Consider the following 17,296-nt stretch of genomic DNA (forward strand, 5'->3'; position numbering starts at 1 on the left):
GGGGAACTGATCATGTAGATAGAGAAGGATGGGTGGCGGTGCAAGGTAAGTTGGCGTGAGTAAGGATGTGCAGGGGTACGGTAGGGAAGGCAGAGTGATGGGGAGTGATGAGAGGCACAGCAGGATGAAGGGAAGTGTGTGGCTTTGTACTAACGTTCCCTGATCTAATGCGATCATTGAAAGGTTTACACCACTGCACCCAGATCCTCCTGACCACATCACTCCTTGTAATCTCTTCTGCTATGTGCACTCACACTCACACGCAGATGATGGGACACAGACACGCACACAATGGGCAGCTCTGCCTGTCAACATGAACTGTGTGCAGCAGTGTTAACTGTACAATGGGAAAGTACAAGAGTGGTTTCATGAACAGAAACAGGTGGAGGTTAATGAGCAATTTTAAAACAATTTAGCGACCGAGTAACAATATTTATCAACAGCTGACTGCAATTCCTCTAAGAAATGAGGGAAATCCCCGTTATTTTGTCACAATTCTGCAGTGCCACTGGGGGTTATTTGGTTTAAGTCATGAATTTCAGTTTGACGGAGATAAATAGTGTGGGTCTAGACACTCCTGCGGTAAGTCATGTGACACTTGATGGCACTGCAGTGTCTGCAACGACTGACCCCTCGTTCAGCACTGGGGGGGGGGGGTATTCCCCCTCATTCAGCACCGGGGGGGTGCTTCCCCCTCATTCAGCACCGGGGGGGTGCTTCCCCCTCATTCAGCACCGGGGGGGGTCTTCCCCCTCATTCAGCACCGGGGGGGTGCTTCCCCCTCATTCAGCACTGGGGGGGTCTTCCCCCTCATTCAGCACTGGGGAGGTCTTCCCCCTCGTTCAGCAGCGGGGGGGGGTCTTCCCCCTCGTTCAGCACCGGGGGGGTCTTCCCCCTCATTCAGCACCGGGGGGGTCTTCCCCCTCGTTCAGCACCGGGGGAGGGGTCTTCCTCCTCGTTCAGCACCGGGGGGGGGGGGGGAGTCTTCCCCCTCGTTCAGCACCGGGGGGGGGGGGTCTTCCCCCTCGTTCAGCACCGGGGGGGGGGGGTCTTCCCCCTCGTTCAGCACCGGGGGGGGTCTTCCTCCTCGTTCAGCACCGGGGGGAGTCTTCCCCCTTGTTCAGCACCGGGGGGGGAGTCTTCCCCCTCGTTCAGCACCGGGGGGAGTCTTCCCCCTCGTTCAGCACCGGGGGGGGTCTTCCTCCTCGTTCAGCACCGGGGGGGGGTCTTCCCCCTCGTTCAGCACCGGGGGGGGTCTTCCTCCTCGTTCAGCACCGGGGGGGGAGTCTTCCCCCTTGTTCAGCACCGGGGGGGGGTCTTCCCCCTCGTTCAGCACCGGGGGGGGAGTCTTCCCCCTCGTTCAGCACCGGGGGGGGGTCTTCCCCCTCGTTCAGCACCGGGGGGGGTCTTCCTCCTCGTTCAGCACCGGGGGGGGAGTCTTCCCCCTTGTTCAGCACCGGGGGGGTGCTTCCCCCTCGTTCAGCACCGGGGGGGGTCTTCCCCCTCGTTCAGCACCGGGGGTGTGCTTCCCCCTCGTTCAGCACCGGGGGGGGGGTCTTCCCCCTCGTTCAGCACCGGGGGGGGGGTCTTCCCCCTCGTTCAGCACCGGGGGTGTGCTTCCCCCTCGTTCAGCACCGGGGGGGTCTTCCCCCTCGTTCAGCACCGGGGGGGTCTTCCCCCTCGTTCAGCACCGGGGGGGGGGTCTTCCCCCTCGTTCAGCACCGGGGGTGTGCTTCCCCCTCGTTCAGCACCGGGGGTGTGCTTCCCCCTCGTTCAGCACCGGGGGTGTGCTTCCCCCTCGTTCAGCACCGGGGGGGGTCTTCCCCCTCGTTCAGCACCGGGGGTGTGCTTCCCCCTCGTTCAGCACCGGGGGTGTGCTTCCCCCTCGTTCAGCACCGGGGGGGGGTCTTCCCCCTCGTTCAGCACCGGGGAGGTGCTTCCCCTCATTGTTGCCTGTATTTTTGTGAACATTTTTTCTGACGAGTGAGTTTTCCCACTTTGAGATAGGTCATTGTGCCATATAGTCTGGTTCTCCATCGTCTCTTAATCAGATGTTCCATTTCCTTCCAGGGCTATAACACAAAGAGAGAATTCGTCGCTGCACAGGGACCACTGATGAATACAGTGAGCGATTTCTGGCGAATGATTTGGGAACATCACGTGCCAGCTATCGTCATGCTCACCAAGTGTGTGGAGCAAGGGCGGGTAGGTGGAGCATTCTTACTGACGTACAAACGGTGTAATGATGTGCTATAAATGTGAAAGCACATTGCGGTATTTTCACCGGGCAGCAGCAAGAACGTTCATGATTCGTGGCAGTCCCCACGTGCTCGGCGTGCAAACCAGATATATAATGAGCCTGTTATTTCCGGAATCTCAAAGTGGCACACTTCATGGATGCTGCATAAAGACAGGGCCTTCCTGTCAGTCCCATTGTGGTCTTGTGGGTTTTAAATTTAAATAGTCATTGCTTCAGACACCGGGGCTTGTGAACCTCATTTCACCTTCACCAACTGGGCAGTAACTGTAGAAACTGCTTATCACCCAAGCCGTGACGGTAATAATTACCCCCAATGTGTCACCAGAAGAGTGTGCTGGGAAGAATGGCACCAACAGGGGTATGCTGAAGGATGGGAGTCCAGGGAGGCCACCTATGAGAAACTGGCACAAGCCTCACAGGCAGAGTGTAGACCTAGCCTAGTATCAGGGCCTTGCAGGTAAAGTGAGAACCAACAGGTGATCAAAAGAAGCTGTCTGTGAGCGAGCCAATGAGCCTGAGAACTGCTGCATCTGAGGAGTCCCTGTGTGGAAAGTCTTGGGTTCAGGATAACTTGTTGGCACCAGCGTTTATTCAGTCTTGCCGCACTGGAGAAGGACCTAGCCTGTTCAGCTCGGTAAGAGAAATGTATCACTGTGCAGCAAACAGGATATCCTGATAGGAAGTTTCAATAGGCTCTGGGCGGGGGGGGAGTGAAAGGTTGATGCATATTAAGGATTTCCTGAACAGTCTTTTTAATTAGTGAGACTTTTAATGATCTCTTACCTTTGACCTGCCAAAGTTATTGGATATCCTGTCATATCATGAGTTGAATGAATAGGACTCAGCCATCAATGTCAGAGGAAAGCGTGAGTCTGAACACAAACCCATTTGAACACATGAAGATGTGTTTATAAGCAAGAGTGAGAGGCATCAGAATTGGAACTAGTTTTTAAACAGCGATGCCCCCAATAAGTCAGATTTTCCACATCAGAAAAAGTCACTGTGAGGCTTGTGTTGCCCCTGTTCCTGCCCTGTTACTAGATTCGGCCTACACTGTGCCTATGAAGCTTGTGATCTTTTACTAGGTCTGCACCTTGTAGTGATATTGAATGAGAACTTTAAATCAATGGTAGAGTGCAGCAAATTGTCAAACTGTTTCTCTGACCTGGGAGGAGTTTGTATGGCTGACAGTTGAAGTGTAGAGTCACGATGACTGCACATTTATTTTGCACTGAGCTCTTTGTCCTTTATTATCGATAAGAAACAGCACAGCCCTGTTTCTAAACTGGGTATTTCTTTCACGTGACACTCTGTTACCAGGATTGGCCTCTATTTAATTTATAACATCGCAAGATCATTCCTATTGTGTATAAAGATCATCATCAAAGGCAGTCCCTCGAAATCAAGGAAGACTCGCTTCCACTCAGTGAGTTCTCAGGTGACTGAACAGTCCAATACGAGAATTACAGACTCTGTCACAGGTGGGACAGACGGTGGTTGAGGGAAGGGGTGGGTGGGACAGGTTTGCCGCACGCTCCTTCCGCTGCCTGCGCTTGCTTTCAGCATGCTCTCGGCGATGAGACTCGAGGTGCTCAGCGCCCTCCCGGATGCTCTTCCTCCACTTTGGGCGGTCTTGGGCCAGGGACCCCCAGATGCCAGTGGGGAGGTTGCATTTTATTAGGGAGGCTTTGAGGGTGTCCTTGAAACGTTTCCTCTGACCACCTGAGCCTCGCTTGCCGTGTAGGAGTTCTGAGTAGAGCGCTTGCTTTGGGAATCTCTTGTCGGGCATGTGGACGATGTGGCCCGCCCAGCAGAGCTGGTCGAGTGTGGTCAGTGCTTCGATGCTGGGGATGTTGGCCTGAGCGAGAACACTGACGTTGGTGCGTCTATCCTCCCAGTGGATTTGCAGGATCTTGTGGAGGCAGCGCTGGTGATACTTCTCCAGCACTTTTGAGGTGTCTACTGTATATGGTCCATGTCTCTGAGCCATATAGGAGGGCGGGTATCACTACAGCCCTGTAGACCATAAGCTTAGTGCCAGATTTCAGGGCCTGGTCTTCGAACACTCGCTTCCTCAGGCGACTGAAGGCTGCACTGGCACACTGGTGTACAAAGATAATAAGAACTTGTCACTATGAATTAACATTCTGGTCCTTGAAGCTGATCAAATGAATCTAGACTTCAGTAGAATACCATGAAATGCTCAGTCAGATTTGATTTTTATTTAAAAAATATTTATGTCACATTGCAGGCAAAATGTGAGCAGTACTGGCCGACTGAACGTCCTCTCATCTTTGAAGACAAAATTGTTACCTTGACATCAGAAATAACTCTTCCAGACTGGACCATCAGGGACTTCACAATAGTAAAGGTGAGTCACCTAAAGGATAGAATCTTTACCTTTCCGACGGGGAAGCCCCGGATTGCGTAAGGAACCCTGAAGTTGAAGCGTTGCGCTTTGCAGTGGCTTTTTAACAATCTGACTTCCGGATTTCCCGACCAATTAATGGGAGCAGGCATGATGAATGTCACGCATGGGTCTAATTCAGCTCAGGTATTTAAAGCAGCAATGCAAAGATGACAGTTCAAGGTTAGTGGTGATTCAAGAAAGGTTGGTGGGAAAGAGAATGATTTGTTTATTCCTAAAGAGATTTATATTGCTGCAGAATAAAAGATGCAGGCTCAGCCCCTCCTAGATTTAGTGATCCCTGCCTGGAAATTCTGCTCCAGGGAGTCGGGGCCAGCAGGGAGGTCCTATTCTCTGCTGACGGGAGGAAGAGGCCATCTGCAGAGACCAAGAAAGCATGGCTGGAGATAGCGGCAGAGGTAAGCAGCAGGAATGTGGTGGTTAGTCGTGGATACAGTGCAGTAAGAGACTTAATGACCTCAAGAGGGCAGGAAAGGTGAGTACAATGCCACATTCAACTACATCCTGATGTGCGTGTCACCTCAACCCTCTTCCAAAGCCTACTCCTGCACATCACTCCTCACACCAACCTACCTTACAGGTGCACTCATTTCTCACTGTCTAAGCACCTTACTCACATCACCATCCGCCACTGACACTCACCCTCATTTAATGCAGTGTCACACTTCTCCCTCATAGTCACCCTCTACAGATGTTGCCCAAACATCCCTTCCCCTCATTCCATCACTCTCACTCAAAGCTCTCTTGTTTCCCTCCTTGCAGGAGAAGGGAGCACAGAATAGCTTGGAGACACAGGGAACCAAAGGTGACCCTCCAGTCATAACAACAGTGGCTATAGCAGAGGAGAAGACACTGGAGATCAGCGAAGTAACAAAGTTGATAGTCGTGGAAGATGAAGAGATGGAGAACTCCAAGCTACCTGGTGATAGAATTAAATATCACATAGCCACATGGCATACAACAGTTAATCATGTTGACTTGATGTCAGCAGCCAGTGAAATATGATCATGTGCATAATGGTCACTTAAAACATTCTTATTGTAACAGTTCTAATTCATATATTTACTCTTTCAGACCCATCAAGTGTCCCACAAACAGTTCGGGCTCTGAGGGCGCACAATCACAGGACTCATGCACACCAGGCACCAGCACAGATACACACACCTTGGTGGAACCAGTAAGTCAGATAGTTGTGGTGACTCACTCATCACATGTGAGCAAGAGTAGATGGTGCAGACAGGTCTTCTTGCTGCTGGGGCTCCTCTTGGTCCTCCGAGGTCAAACAGCATAAGCAGCACCCAATGTATGTGAGTTAGGTAGTCGGTCTCGAGGGATAAACATACAACAAACCTGCTCTATTTTGGTCTTTTAGATCAGAAGCAGGATTAAAGAAGGTTTTTGGTTGCTGAGAAATCTCATTGGACCAATGACAAACATGACATTTCACTCCGCTCCAATATGGTAGCTGCAAAGTGTATATTTGCCTTGGCTTCATCACTGGCATCTGTGTTATCCTTCCAAATCATCATGCGGTATAACGTCCAAAACTGCCATAGTCACCAGACCATTTGTTGTTTGGCTTTGCCTATTCAGCTCCTCTGACAATGCATCTGTTTCCTCCTTTCCTGCAGGATAAATCCGGAGAGAAACGCTCCCTACGGCAATTCCACTTCACAGGCTGGCCTGACCATGGAGTTCCAAGCACCACTGCTGTCCTCATTGAGTTCAGGAATTTAGTGCGGCAGTACATCAATCAGCACCCAATGAGTGGGCCCACTGTGGTGCACTGCAGGTGATCAGACCACCGCCTCACTGTTTTTTGTATAAAACCTTTGCTCTGAATGACTAGCCTCTGCAACACGACTATTTAAGAGGCTCTCTCCTTTCGGTATCTGAGTTACATACAGGGTGAGGTGAGGGCTGGCAGTACTGGTGCAGAGATGAATATCTTTACCTCCCTGTAACCTGCTTGTAATTGTGGGTAGAGTAGAGTGAGTGAGAGAAAGGAGCAGGTAGGATGGAGTGGTGCCACATTGTAACATTGCTGGTTTTGCTGGTGGGTGAGGCTCCCTCCAATCTCCGGCCAGCTGCCAGGTAAAGCTGCTGGAGAGCCACCTCCAGGGTACCTCTCTAGGGTAACGTTTTAAAAAAAACTTTCATTAGTGAGGCCAGGAGGCGCTTGGGCGCTCTTCCAGCCCCCCCCCCAAGGAACGTCCGGACCTCTGGCAGTCTGGGAACCCATCCTAATCGTGGGACTTTGCAACACCCCACTCTCCTCTGGCAATCTTCTCTCAGTGCTACGGAGGAGGGAACCACTGTGTCCCTCAATCTTAGTTTCTCTCTCTACCCACCCCCCCCTCCCCCCACCCAGCTGCTGTGTTCCAAACAAAACGGACAAGTAATGAGGCCCAGCAGTTAAAACCCACTGGGAGCCTGCTTACCCATTTCCGCGTGGGACTGCCATCCGGTCCCACCAGCATCCTGCCGGAAGGCAAGGTCGGCCCAAGGGTTCAATGCACAGACACATACGACATATACAGAAGGAGCTAGAGATTTACAGTCACAGGACATGATGAGATAGAGAGAGACACACAGACCGAGACACTGGGGAAAATTCTAAAATCAGATTGCACTGTTGCCCCTGGTTATTCAGTTCAGTTTACCTTCCAGGCACAGTTGCAATAAAAAGATTTCCTGTTCTTGCCTTCATTTTTTTATGTGCATCAAGGTGAGCTCTATTGGTGCTGGGGATCAGAACTGTTCCCATCTCCCAATGACCACATCAAGGTTTCCAGTTAATATGGCACAGGTTCAGAACAATATACCCCCTGCCCCATAATTTGTCCCATACTGCATCATCATCTTACACGCGTAATCACCTTCACCATTCAGAAATGTTCCAAGGTGTATCGGTGTGATTTTCTTCTTCCATTTCCCACATCAGCCTCCTTTTGGCCTTGCTGAGTGAGATTACCAGTTAGTGTTGAATTAGGGATAGTTCACCGTGTCAGCTGTGGCTCAGTGGGTAGCACTCCCACCTCTGAGTCAGAAGGTTGTGGGTTCAAGTCCCACTCCAGAGATTTGAGCACAAAAAATGGGAGCACTGCACTGTCGGAGGTGCTGTCTTTCAGATGAGACATTAAACCAAGGCCCCATCTGCTCTCTCAAGTGGACGTAAACGATCCCATGGCACTATTTCGAAGACACCAATCTGAGGAAGGACATTCTGGCTATTGAGGGAGTGCAGCGAAGGTTCACCAGACTGATTCCAGGGATGGCTGGGCTGTCATATGAGGAGAGACTGGATCAACTGGGCCTTTATTCACTGGAGTTTAGAAGGATGAGAGGGGATCTCATAGAAACATATAAGATTCTGACTGGACTAGACAGGCTAGATGCAGGAAGAATGTTCCCGATGTTGGGGAAGTCCAGAACTAGGGGACACAGTTTTAGGATAAGGGGCAGGCCATTTAGGACTGAGATGAGGAGAAACTTCTTCACTCAGAGAGTTGTTAACCTGTGGAGTTCCCTGCCGCAGAGAGTTGTTGATGCCAGTTCATTGGATATATTCAAGAGGGAGTTAGATATGGCCCTTACGGCTAAGGGGATCAAGGGGTATGAAGAGAAAGCAGGAAAGGGTTACTGAAGGAATGATCAGCCATGATCTTATTGAATGGCGGTGCAGGCTCGAAGGGCCGAATGGCCTACTCCTGCACCTATTTTCTATGTTTCTAAGAGCAGGGGAGTTATCCCCGGTCAAATTGTCCTGGCCAATATTTACCCCTCAATAAACATAAGAAAAAAAAACAGATTATCTGGTCATTGTCACATTGCTGTTTGTGGGAGCTTGCTGTGCACAAATTGGCTGCCACGTTTCTTGCATTACAACAGTGACTACACTTCAAAAATACTTCATTGGCTGTAAAGCGCTTTGAAACGTCCGGTGGTCGTGAAAGATACTGTATAAATCCAAGTCTGTCTGTCTGTCTGTCTTTGTGCTGTAGGTCCAGGCTTACTAGGTACTGAAATCCTGCTCAAATTAATTTCAAAAGAACCCTTGCAGTGCAATGCCTTTCGTTCCATCAGTCTGGGCCATTTTTAAACTCGTGCTGCTGAAATGAAAGGCTAACGTCTAACCAATTGTGCCACTCCAGTTCCTCGTGAAAGGATTTTCTTCCTCTCACCTAACATCACTGGTAACAAAGACGGGTGAGGAATGACTGATGGGAGAGGAATGTGTCCCTCCATCATTGTTGCAATGTGAATGACTTTTGGTCTCTTTTCTCACACAGTGCTGGAGTTGGTCGGACAGGAACATTCATTTCCATCGATCACATGATTTATCAAATAGATGGCAACAAAAAGGTCGATATTTGGGGGATAGTTTATCAGCTCCGAATGAACCGACCACTCATGGTGCAAACTGAGGTAAAACACCCAGCAACAGTGAATAGTGCGGTTGTCCATCTGTGAACAGAGTTAACATCATATGGCCTGGAGATCATCAATGGCACCAATGCATATCAATCACAAGGAACCACAAGCTTGTCCTACAGCTAGGTGTCAGTGAGTAAGGACATTCCAACCTATGGCATAGAGGCCATTTCTGACCCCCAAGCACTGGTAACCTAGCCTACAAAGCCAAAACACTTTGTGCTTCTATTTTGTTCTTGCTGGAGTCCAGAGGTTTAGACAGTTCTATTAATGTGTTTGCCTTATTAGTAAATAAATGCTAGAGCATCAAGAACTGTTGGTATCCACAGCTTGACATATATACAAAATAATGAGAATATTTAGCTAAATGTTTTTATGTGCCCTTGACACTTCATAGAACTTAGTTAAATATACTTTTATTCTAGTTTTTTCTGTGTAATTATTGTTATTGAAACAATACAGGTGACATTGCCAACATACTGAGCAAAGCACTGGGAAGAAGTTAATCCAGCTCCCTCCGTGTCTGGTTCAGTGAGCAGCCAACCAGCACCCTATGTTCATGACCAGATCTCTGGTTAATCCATTTCCGTCAGAATGTCAAACGTAGTAACTCCTCACAGCCAGCATGATGTGTTACTGACTATTTCTTCTCCCAGTCATCACCTCCACTGGTATCATCAGCACTAACTTAAAACACAAATGTAAAACTCAACATTATCAAAGCTTACGATGACTCTTCGGGCTGATTCCACATTCCCAGTCAGGGAGTACAAGTTGTGCAACTGCAGGCCAACGGTGCCAGATTTCCCACCCATTATTTTAAATGGGTGAAGAATCAACTACTGTGGGCCCAGGATATCTGACCAGCGCTCCTGTGAATGCCAGATGTTGCCAAGAGTGGAGAATCAGCCCTCTTGTGTCTTGATGGTGAAACTGAAAGACCTCAAATATTTTAAATGTTCACATTGCAATGTCACGAGTACAGTTGATTGGTGTGCTATATTTTAGGGTTAGTCACAATTCACCACGTGTGGAATCACTTATACGGCATACAAGGAGAGGGGATTGGTGGTTGGCCGTGAGGGTCTCACTGGGATGGATGGTTGCCACAGTTAGTCTCAGTGGGTGGATAGGTGACTGAACATAAGAAATCGGAGTAGGCCATACAGCCCCTCGAGCCTGCTCTGCCATTCAATAAGATTGTGGCTGATCTACCTCAACTGCACTTTCCCGCCCTGTTTCTATATCCCTCTCAGCATCTACCCTGTCAAGCCCTCTTAAGAATTTTATATGTTTCAATGAGCTCATCTCTCATTCTTCTAAACTCCAGAGAATATCGGCTCATTCTCCTCAACCTCTCCTCGTACGATAGCCCTATCATCCCAGGAATTAGTTTAGTGAACCTTTAGTGTACTGTTCCAAGGCAAGTATTATCCTCCTTGGGTAAGGAGACCACACTGTGCACAGTATTCCAGGTGTGGTCTCACCAAAGCCCTGTACAATTGTAGCAAGACTTCCTTACTCGTATTCTCCAAGCCTCTTGCAGTAAAGGCTAACATATCATTTGCCTTCCTAATTGCTTGCTGTACGTGCATATTAACTTTCTGTGATTCATGTACAAGAACACCAAAATCCCTCTAAATTCCAACATTTATTAGACTCTCACTCTTTTGGAAAAACATTCTGCTTTTCTATTCTTCCTACCAAAGTGGACAATTTCACATTTCCCCACATTGTACTCATCTGCTACCTTCCTGCCCACTACTTAACCTGTCTATATCCCTTTGCAGGCTCTTCATGTCCTCCTCACAGCTTATGTTCCCACCTAGCTTTGTCTCATCAGTCACCTTGGATATAATGCACTCGAACATCTCATCTAAGTCATTGATATAGATTGTAAATAGCTGAGGCCCCAGCACTGATCCTTGGGGCACCCCACTACTTACAACCTGCCAACCCGAAAATGAACCGTTTATTCCTAGTTTGTTTTCTGTCTGTTAAATAATCCTCAATCCATGCCAATACATTGCCCCAATCCCATGACTCCTAATCTGTGTAACAACCTCTTGTGTGACGCCTTATCGAATGCTTTCTGAAAATCCAAATATACTACATCGACTGGTTCCCCCTTATCTACCCTGCTAGTTACACCCTCAAAAAACTCCAATAAATTTGTCAAACATGATTTCTCTTTCATAAAAGCAGGTTGACTCCACCTAATCATATTATTATTTTCTAAGTGCCAAGATACCACACCCCTAATAGATTCTAGCATTTTCCCTATTACAGATATCAGGCCAACAGACCTATAGTTCCCCATTTTCTCTCTCTTTCCCCCCCCTCTTTTTGAATAGCAGGGTGACATTTGCAACCTTCTAGTCCATGGAGACGGTTCTAGAATCTAGTGAATTCTGAAAGAACAAAACCAATGCATCCACTATCTCCACAGCCACTTTTTTAAAACCCTTGAATGTAGGTTCTCAGGTCTAGGGTGATTGATCGTATTTTAGTCCTATTAATTTCTCCACTACTTTTTCTTTATTAATAATCACTTTAAAGTATCTCACTCTCATTAGGCCCTTGTTTCCCCACAATCTCCTATATGTATGTTTTGTTTTCTACTGTGAAGACAGACACAAAATATTTGTTTAATGTCTCTGCAATTTCCATATTCCCCATTATTATTTCTCTTGTCTCTGCCTCTAAGGGACCCATGTTTACTTTCTCTAATCTTTTCCATTTTACATCCTTGCAGAAGCTCTTACAATCTGTTTTTATATTTCTTGCTAGTTTACTCTTGTATTCTATTTTCTCCATTTTTATCAATTCCATGGTCATCTGTTGCTGATCTCTAAGACTCTCCCAGTGGTACTGTCATGGAGAAGGTGGAGAATGGGTGTGTGATGGAAGCATGGCTCTCTTATGATTCAAAAGGAACACTTTCTGGATTGTATCATGTTTATATGTTAACTTTACATAGATGGAATATTGTAATTTAAAGATTGGTTTCAGGCAGCTGAATTTTTTATATCCTCCAAATGCTTACCATTTCTAATTTGTCTTGTTGGTACCTGCCTCACTGAGCAGATCTTTTCAGGTTATTATCAATAATCACAACACTCTCCTTTCTCGGCCTCTGCCAATAGAGAAACATCCTTTCATGTTGTACTCATTTATTTTGCCTTTTCCTAAACGTACATCCCATTCATATTTTACACAGTCTCATGGCACGAGTCTCATTCTATTTACATAGAAACATAGAAACATAGAAAATAGGTGCAGAAGTAGGCCATTTGGCCCTTCGAGCCTGCACCACCATTCAATAAGATCATGGCTGATCATTCACCTCAGTACCCCTTTCCTGCTTTCGCTCCATACCCCTTGATCCCTTTATCCATAAGGGCCATATCCAACTCCCTCTTGAATATATCCAGTGAACTGGCATCAACAACTCTCTGCAGGAGAGAATTCCACAGGTTAACAACTCTCTGAGTGAAGAAGTTTCTCCTCATCTCGGTCGTAAATGGCTTACTCCTTATCCTTAGACTGTGACTCCTGGTTCTGGACTCCCCCAACATCGGGAACATTCTTCCTGCATCTAACCTGTCCAGTCCCGTCAGAAATTTATATGTTTCTATGAGATCCCCTCTCATCATTCTAAACTCCAGTGAATACCGGCCCAGTCGATCCAGTCTCTCCTCATATGTCAGTCCTGCCATCCCAGGAATCAGTCTGGTGAACCTTCGCTGCACTCCCTCAATAGTAAGAACATCCTTCCTCAGATTAGGGGGCCAAAACTGAACCCAATATTCCAGGTGAGGCCTCACCAAGGCCCTTCTTCGATGACCTCATCTTATCATCAAATTCAATACTACCACTGCAGACACAGTTCCATATCATGCACAAATATTGTGACTAGCAGGAGTCCCAGAACAGATCCCTATGGAACACTACTGCTTATTTTTTTTACCCGGGGCAAAGCATTTTCCATTGGCCACCATTATCTCAGATGTTCCTAAAATGGTTCTCAATCCATTTAGGGGTGTGGTAACAGGGCACTTAGAAAATCATAATATGATTAGATAGAGCTTTAATTTCCCTAAAATCTCATGTTAGGATTCCTGTCACAAGTGTTTTGAAAATGCAAGTTCAATCTCTCTGCAGCCTTTTACATGGTTAACCACACTATCCTGCTCCAACGCCTCTCCTCGTTGTCCAGCTCAGTGGGACTGCCCTTGGCATGCAGATACAGCAGGCAGTGAAGAAGGCAAATGGTATGTTGGCCTTCATAGCTGGGGGATTTGAGTACAGGAGCAGGGAGGTCTTACTGCAGTTGTACAGAGCCTTAGTGAGGCCTCACCTGGAATATTGTGTTCAGTTTTGGTCTCCTAATCTGAGGAAGGACGTTCTTGCTATTGAGGGAGTGCAGCGAAGGTTCACCAGACTGATTCCAGGGATGGTTGGACTGTCATATGAGGAGAGACTGGATCAACTGGGCCTTTATTCACTGGAGTTTAGAAGGATGAGAGGGGATCTCATTGAAACGTATAAGATTCTGACGGGACTGGACAGGTTAGATATGGGAAGAATGTTCCTGATGTTGGGGAAGTCCAGAGCCAGGGGACATAATCTTAGGATAAGGGGTCGGCCATTTAGGACTGAGATGAGGAGAAACTTCTTCACTCAGAGAATTGTTAACCTGTGGAATTCCCTGCCGCAGAGAGCTGTTGATGCCAGTTCATTGGATATATTCAAGAGGGAGTTAGATACAGCCCTTACGGCTAAGGGGATCAAGGGGTATGGAGAGAAAGCAGGAAAGGGTTACTGAAGGAATGATCAGCCATGATCTTATTGAATGGCGGTGCAGGCTCGAAGGGCCAAACGGCCTACTCCTGCACCTATTTTCTATGTTTCTATGTTTCTATGCCCGATTCAACTCTTACCTATCCTGTTATAGATAATGGCTTCTCTTTCCATCCTGACAATGTTACCTCCGGAATTCCCCAAGAACCTATCCTTGCAACCTCCTATTTCTCATCTACATGCTACTCCTCGGCGACATCATCCGAAGACATGATATCAGGTTCCACATGTATGCCAACATCCCCCAGCTATATCTCACCACTACCTCTCGCGACCCCTCCACTGCCTCTGTGTTTTCACACTGTTTGTCTCCACTGCCTTCAGCCATCTAGGAACTTAAGCTCTGGAATTAACTCCTTAAACCTCTCCGCTTTTACACCTCTCCTCTGTTAAGACCCTCCTTAAAACTTACCTCTTTGACCAAGCTTTTAGTCACCTGCCCCAATATCTCTCTCTTTGGCTCAAAGTCAATTTATGTCTGATTATGCTCCTGTGAAGCAGCTTGGAATGGTTTCTTGCATTAAAGACATTATATAATTGCAGGTTTTTATTGTAAATTACACCTTTTTTACCCATGTCCACTGGATAGGTGACTCCACAAATAATTCCAGTACGTTTTAAGGCATGACAAGTTACTTCTAACACCATGTTGACTGATGTGTCTGACACCTATACACTTAGATGTTCATTTTCGCATACTGCAGAATGTGCTGAAACATTTACCTTATTATAGATGTTGGGCAAACCAGTCTATAATTTGAATTTTGGAATTATACTTGTCATCCTGCAGTCCTTGGATGCTACTCAAGATCTCCTGAAAAATATTAGCCAAAACATTGCTATTTTCTCTCTCAATTCCTTGAAGAGTTTGATGTATCCCATCTCACCAGTAGTCTTGTGACTGTTTAATCCTTCCAGTGTCTGCATAACTTTACTTTTTCAGCTATGGATTACTTAGCTCCATTTACTATGACTAGGATTTGTGAAGAATCTATACAATATATCGGCCATATCCGAATTGTGTCTATAGCTTTACCCACCAAATCCTTTAATGATTCACCCAGTTCTTTGTTTGCCTTCTACTATTAAAACCATTCTAAAAATATTGGGCCCTTCATACAGGCCTCTGATTTGTCTTTCCATTTCACTATTGTTTCTAATACTACAATTGGCTATCTTCAACCACTTTTGAATCCCAATCTGGCCTATTTTCCATTTCCTTACATAGAACTACATCGGATATATGGCACAACCAGTCCATACCGGCGGTTATGCTCCACTTGCACCACCTTCCATCCTTTCTCCTCTAACTCCATCAGCATAACCCTCTAATCCCTTCTCCCTCATGTTGATCTAGCCTCCCCTTAAATACATCGATACTATTCACCTCAACCACTCCCTGTGGCAGCAAGTTCCACATTCTCACCACTCTCTGGGTAAAGAAGTTTCTTCTGAATTCCCTGTTTGATTTCTTGGTGACTATCTTACACTGATAACCTCTAGTTATGCTCTTCCCCACAAGTGGAAACACTCTCTCTCTACTCTATCAAAACCTTTCATAATTTTAAAGACCTCTATTTGGTGTCCCCTCAGCCTTCTCTCTTCAAGAGACAAGAGACCCAGCCTGTTCATTCTTTCTAATCTTGTAAAGTATTTCAACTTGTTTTTTAGGTTCCTTCCAAACTCCTTTTTAAACATTTAAACCTAGATCGTGATTTGCCTTATTAAACAGAATATGCTGCACTTAAATAAGCTCCATTCTGTTGTTATATTTTTAAGTATAATTTCCAATGAAATTTCCCTAATATTCCTCATGACTCCAAACTCTGCTTTTTTATTATTATTTGTTCTTGGGATGTGGACACCACCAGCAAGGCAGCATTTATTGGCCTGAGGGTATTCACAATCAACCACATCGTGTGGAACTGGAACCACATGTAGGAGATGACCATAGTGAGCCAGTTGGGTTCATAACGCGCTGTGGTGAGGGCCTTTGAACTCTCAATCTCTGGTTTGCATGTCCAATACCATAACCATTAGACTGAAACCTTGTTGTGTCACACTGCTGATCTTGGCCTTAGCTTTGGCAGTAATATCAAATGTAACAATACAACGATCGCTCAATCCCAGGTTTCTCACTAATTCTACACTTGCTTATCAGCTCTGCTGATAAACAATCTTTGCTGATGCCTAACTCCGGAAACAATCTCATTGCCTCAGTGACATTGCGAACACTTTCACCCGTCCCTCTAGTTATTCCTGATCTATCGGTTCAAGCTCTCAGTTATTGAAATACCCTATTATTAACAATTACAATTTTCAGCTGCTCTCGTTATCAACCCAAACTTCCCCATCCACCTGCTCATCTTGTACTTTTGGTCAATTAATAATTTATAGTTACCAGTTAATAATTTGCCGCCTTTGTCATTACGCAGTTCTGTTCATATTGTTTCAACTTTCTCCCCTTCAGCTGCTATATCCAAGACCTACTCTCTCAGGTATATCATCCCTAATCACTAATGGAACTCTCCTGCCTCCCTTTGTGTCCATGTGAAACAATTATTTTATCTTTTCAGCTCCAGCTCTCAACCATGTCTCTTAAATGCCAACAATATCAATATTCTCACTAATTTCATATATATCTCTAAATCCAGTACTTTATTTCTGCATGTTCCTTGCATTTATATAACATTTAAGCCCATCCATCAAAAGATACATTTTCTTATTTGATCTTTTTGTTACTGATGTCATTGATTTATTTATTTCTGGTCTGTTTAGTTTATCCCTCCCCCTGCCTCACCAGCTTGCATTGACCCTACTGGCCTACTTGCCCTCTATGCAAGAAAAGTTAATGCTGTGTGTTTCACTCTGGGAAGTCTGGGTGCATGGCACTGTCTCTGGTAGGATGGGTGGTTTGTCCTCCTGGTCTCTTTAGGAGGCTGGGTAGTTCCTAGTCTTTGGAGTTGGAAAGATGTGTAGCTGGCACTCTCTGAGGCATGGGTCATGTGCATTATTGGCAGAGTCTCATTGGCAATGGGTAACTGGCACTGTCAGTCTCATTGTAGAAAGATGGGTGCATGGCATGGTTAGCCTCACTAATTGAGATAGGTGGTTAGTGCTGTTGATCTAACAGTCGGGGATGGATGACTGGTACTGTTGCGCGTTGTGGGATAGGTTGGGTCGCCCCGTTGATCCCATTACGTGAGCAAACAAAGTTGGTGATCTCAGTCTCACTGAGGGCTGGAAGTGGGTCTCAGTCTCACTGAGGGCTGGAGGTGGGTCTCAGTCTCACTGAGGGCTGGAGGTGGGTC

The 17,296-nt window shown here is 46.5% G+C and overlaps 1 protein-coding gene across 2 annotated transcripts in view; it reads left to right on the plus strand.

Moving 5' to 3' along the window:
• ptprja (protein tyrosine phosphatase receptor type Ja) overlaps positions 1-17,296 on the plus strand; it is a 275,279-nt gene that overhangs the window by 253,163 nt on the left and 4,820 nt on the right. For both annotated transcript variants that reach the window (XM_070899743.1, XM_070899744.1), the window contains 4 exons: positions 2,071-2,205; positions 4,512-4,631; positions 6,320-6,480; positions 8,981-9,116. In XM_070899743.1, coding sequence (XP_070755844.1) covers positions 2,071-2,205; positions 4,512-4,631; positions 6,320-6,480; positions 8,981-9,116 — 552 coding nt within the window. The remainder of the gene's footprint in view (positions 1-2,070; positions 2,206-4,511; positions 4,632-6,319; positions 6,481-8,980; positions 9,117-17,296) is intronic.

This window comes from Pristiophorus japonicus, chromosome 14 (assembly GCF_044704955.1).
Source record: "Pristiophorus japonicus isolate sPriJap1 chromosome 14, sPriJap1.hap1, whole genome shotgun sequence".
NCBI classification, from domain to species: Eukaryota; Metazoa; Chordata; class Chondrichthyes; family Pristiophoridae; genus Pristiophorus; species Pristiophorus japonicus.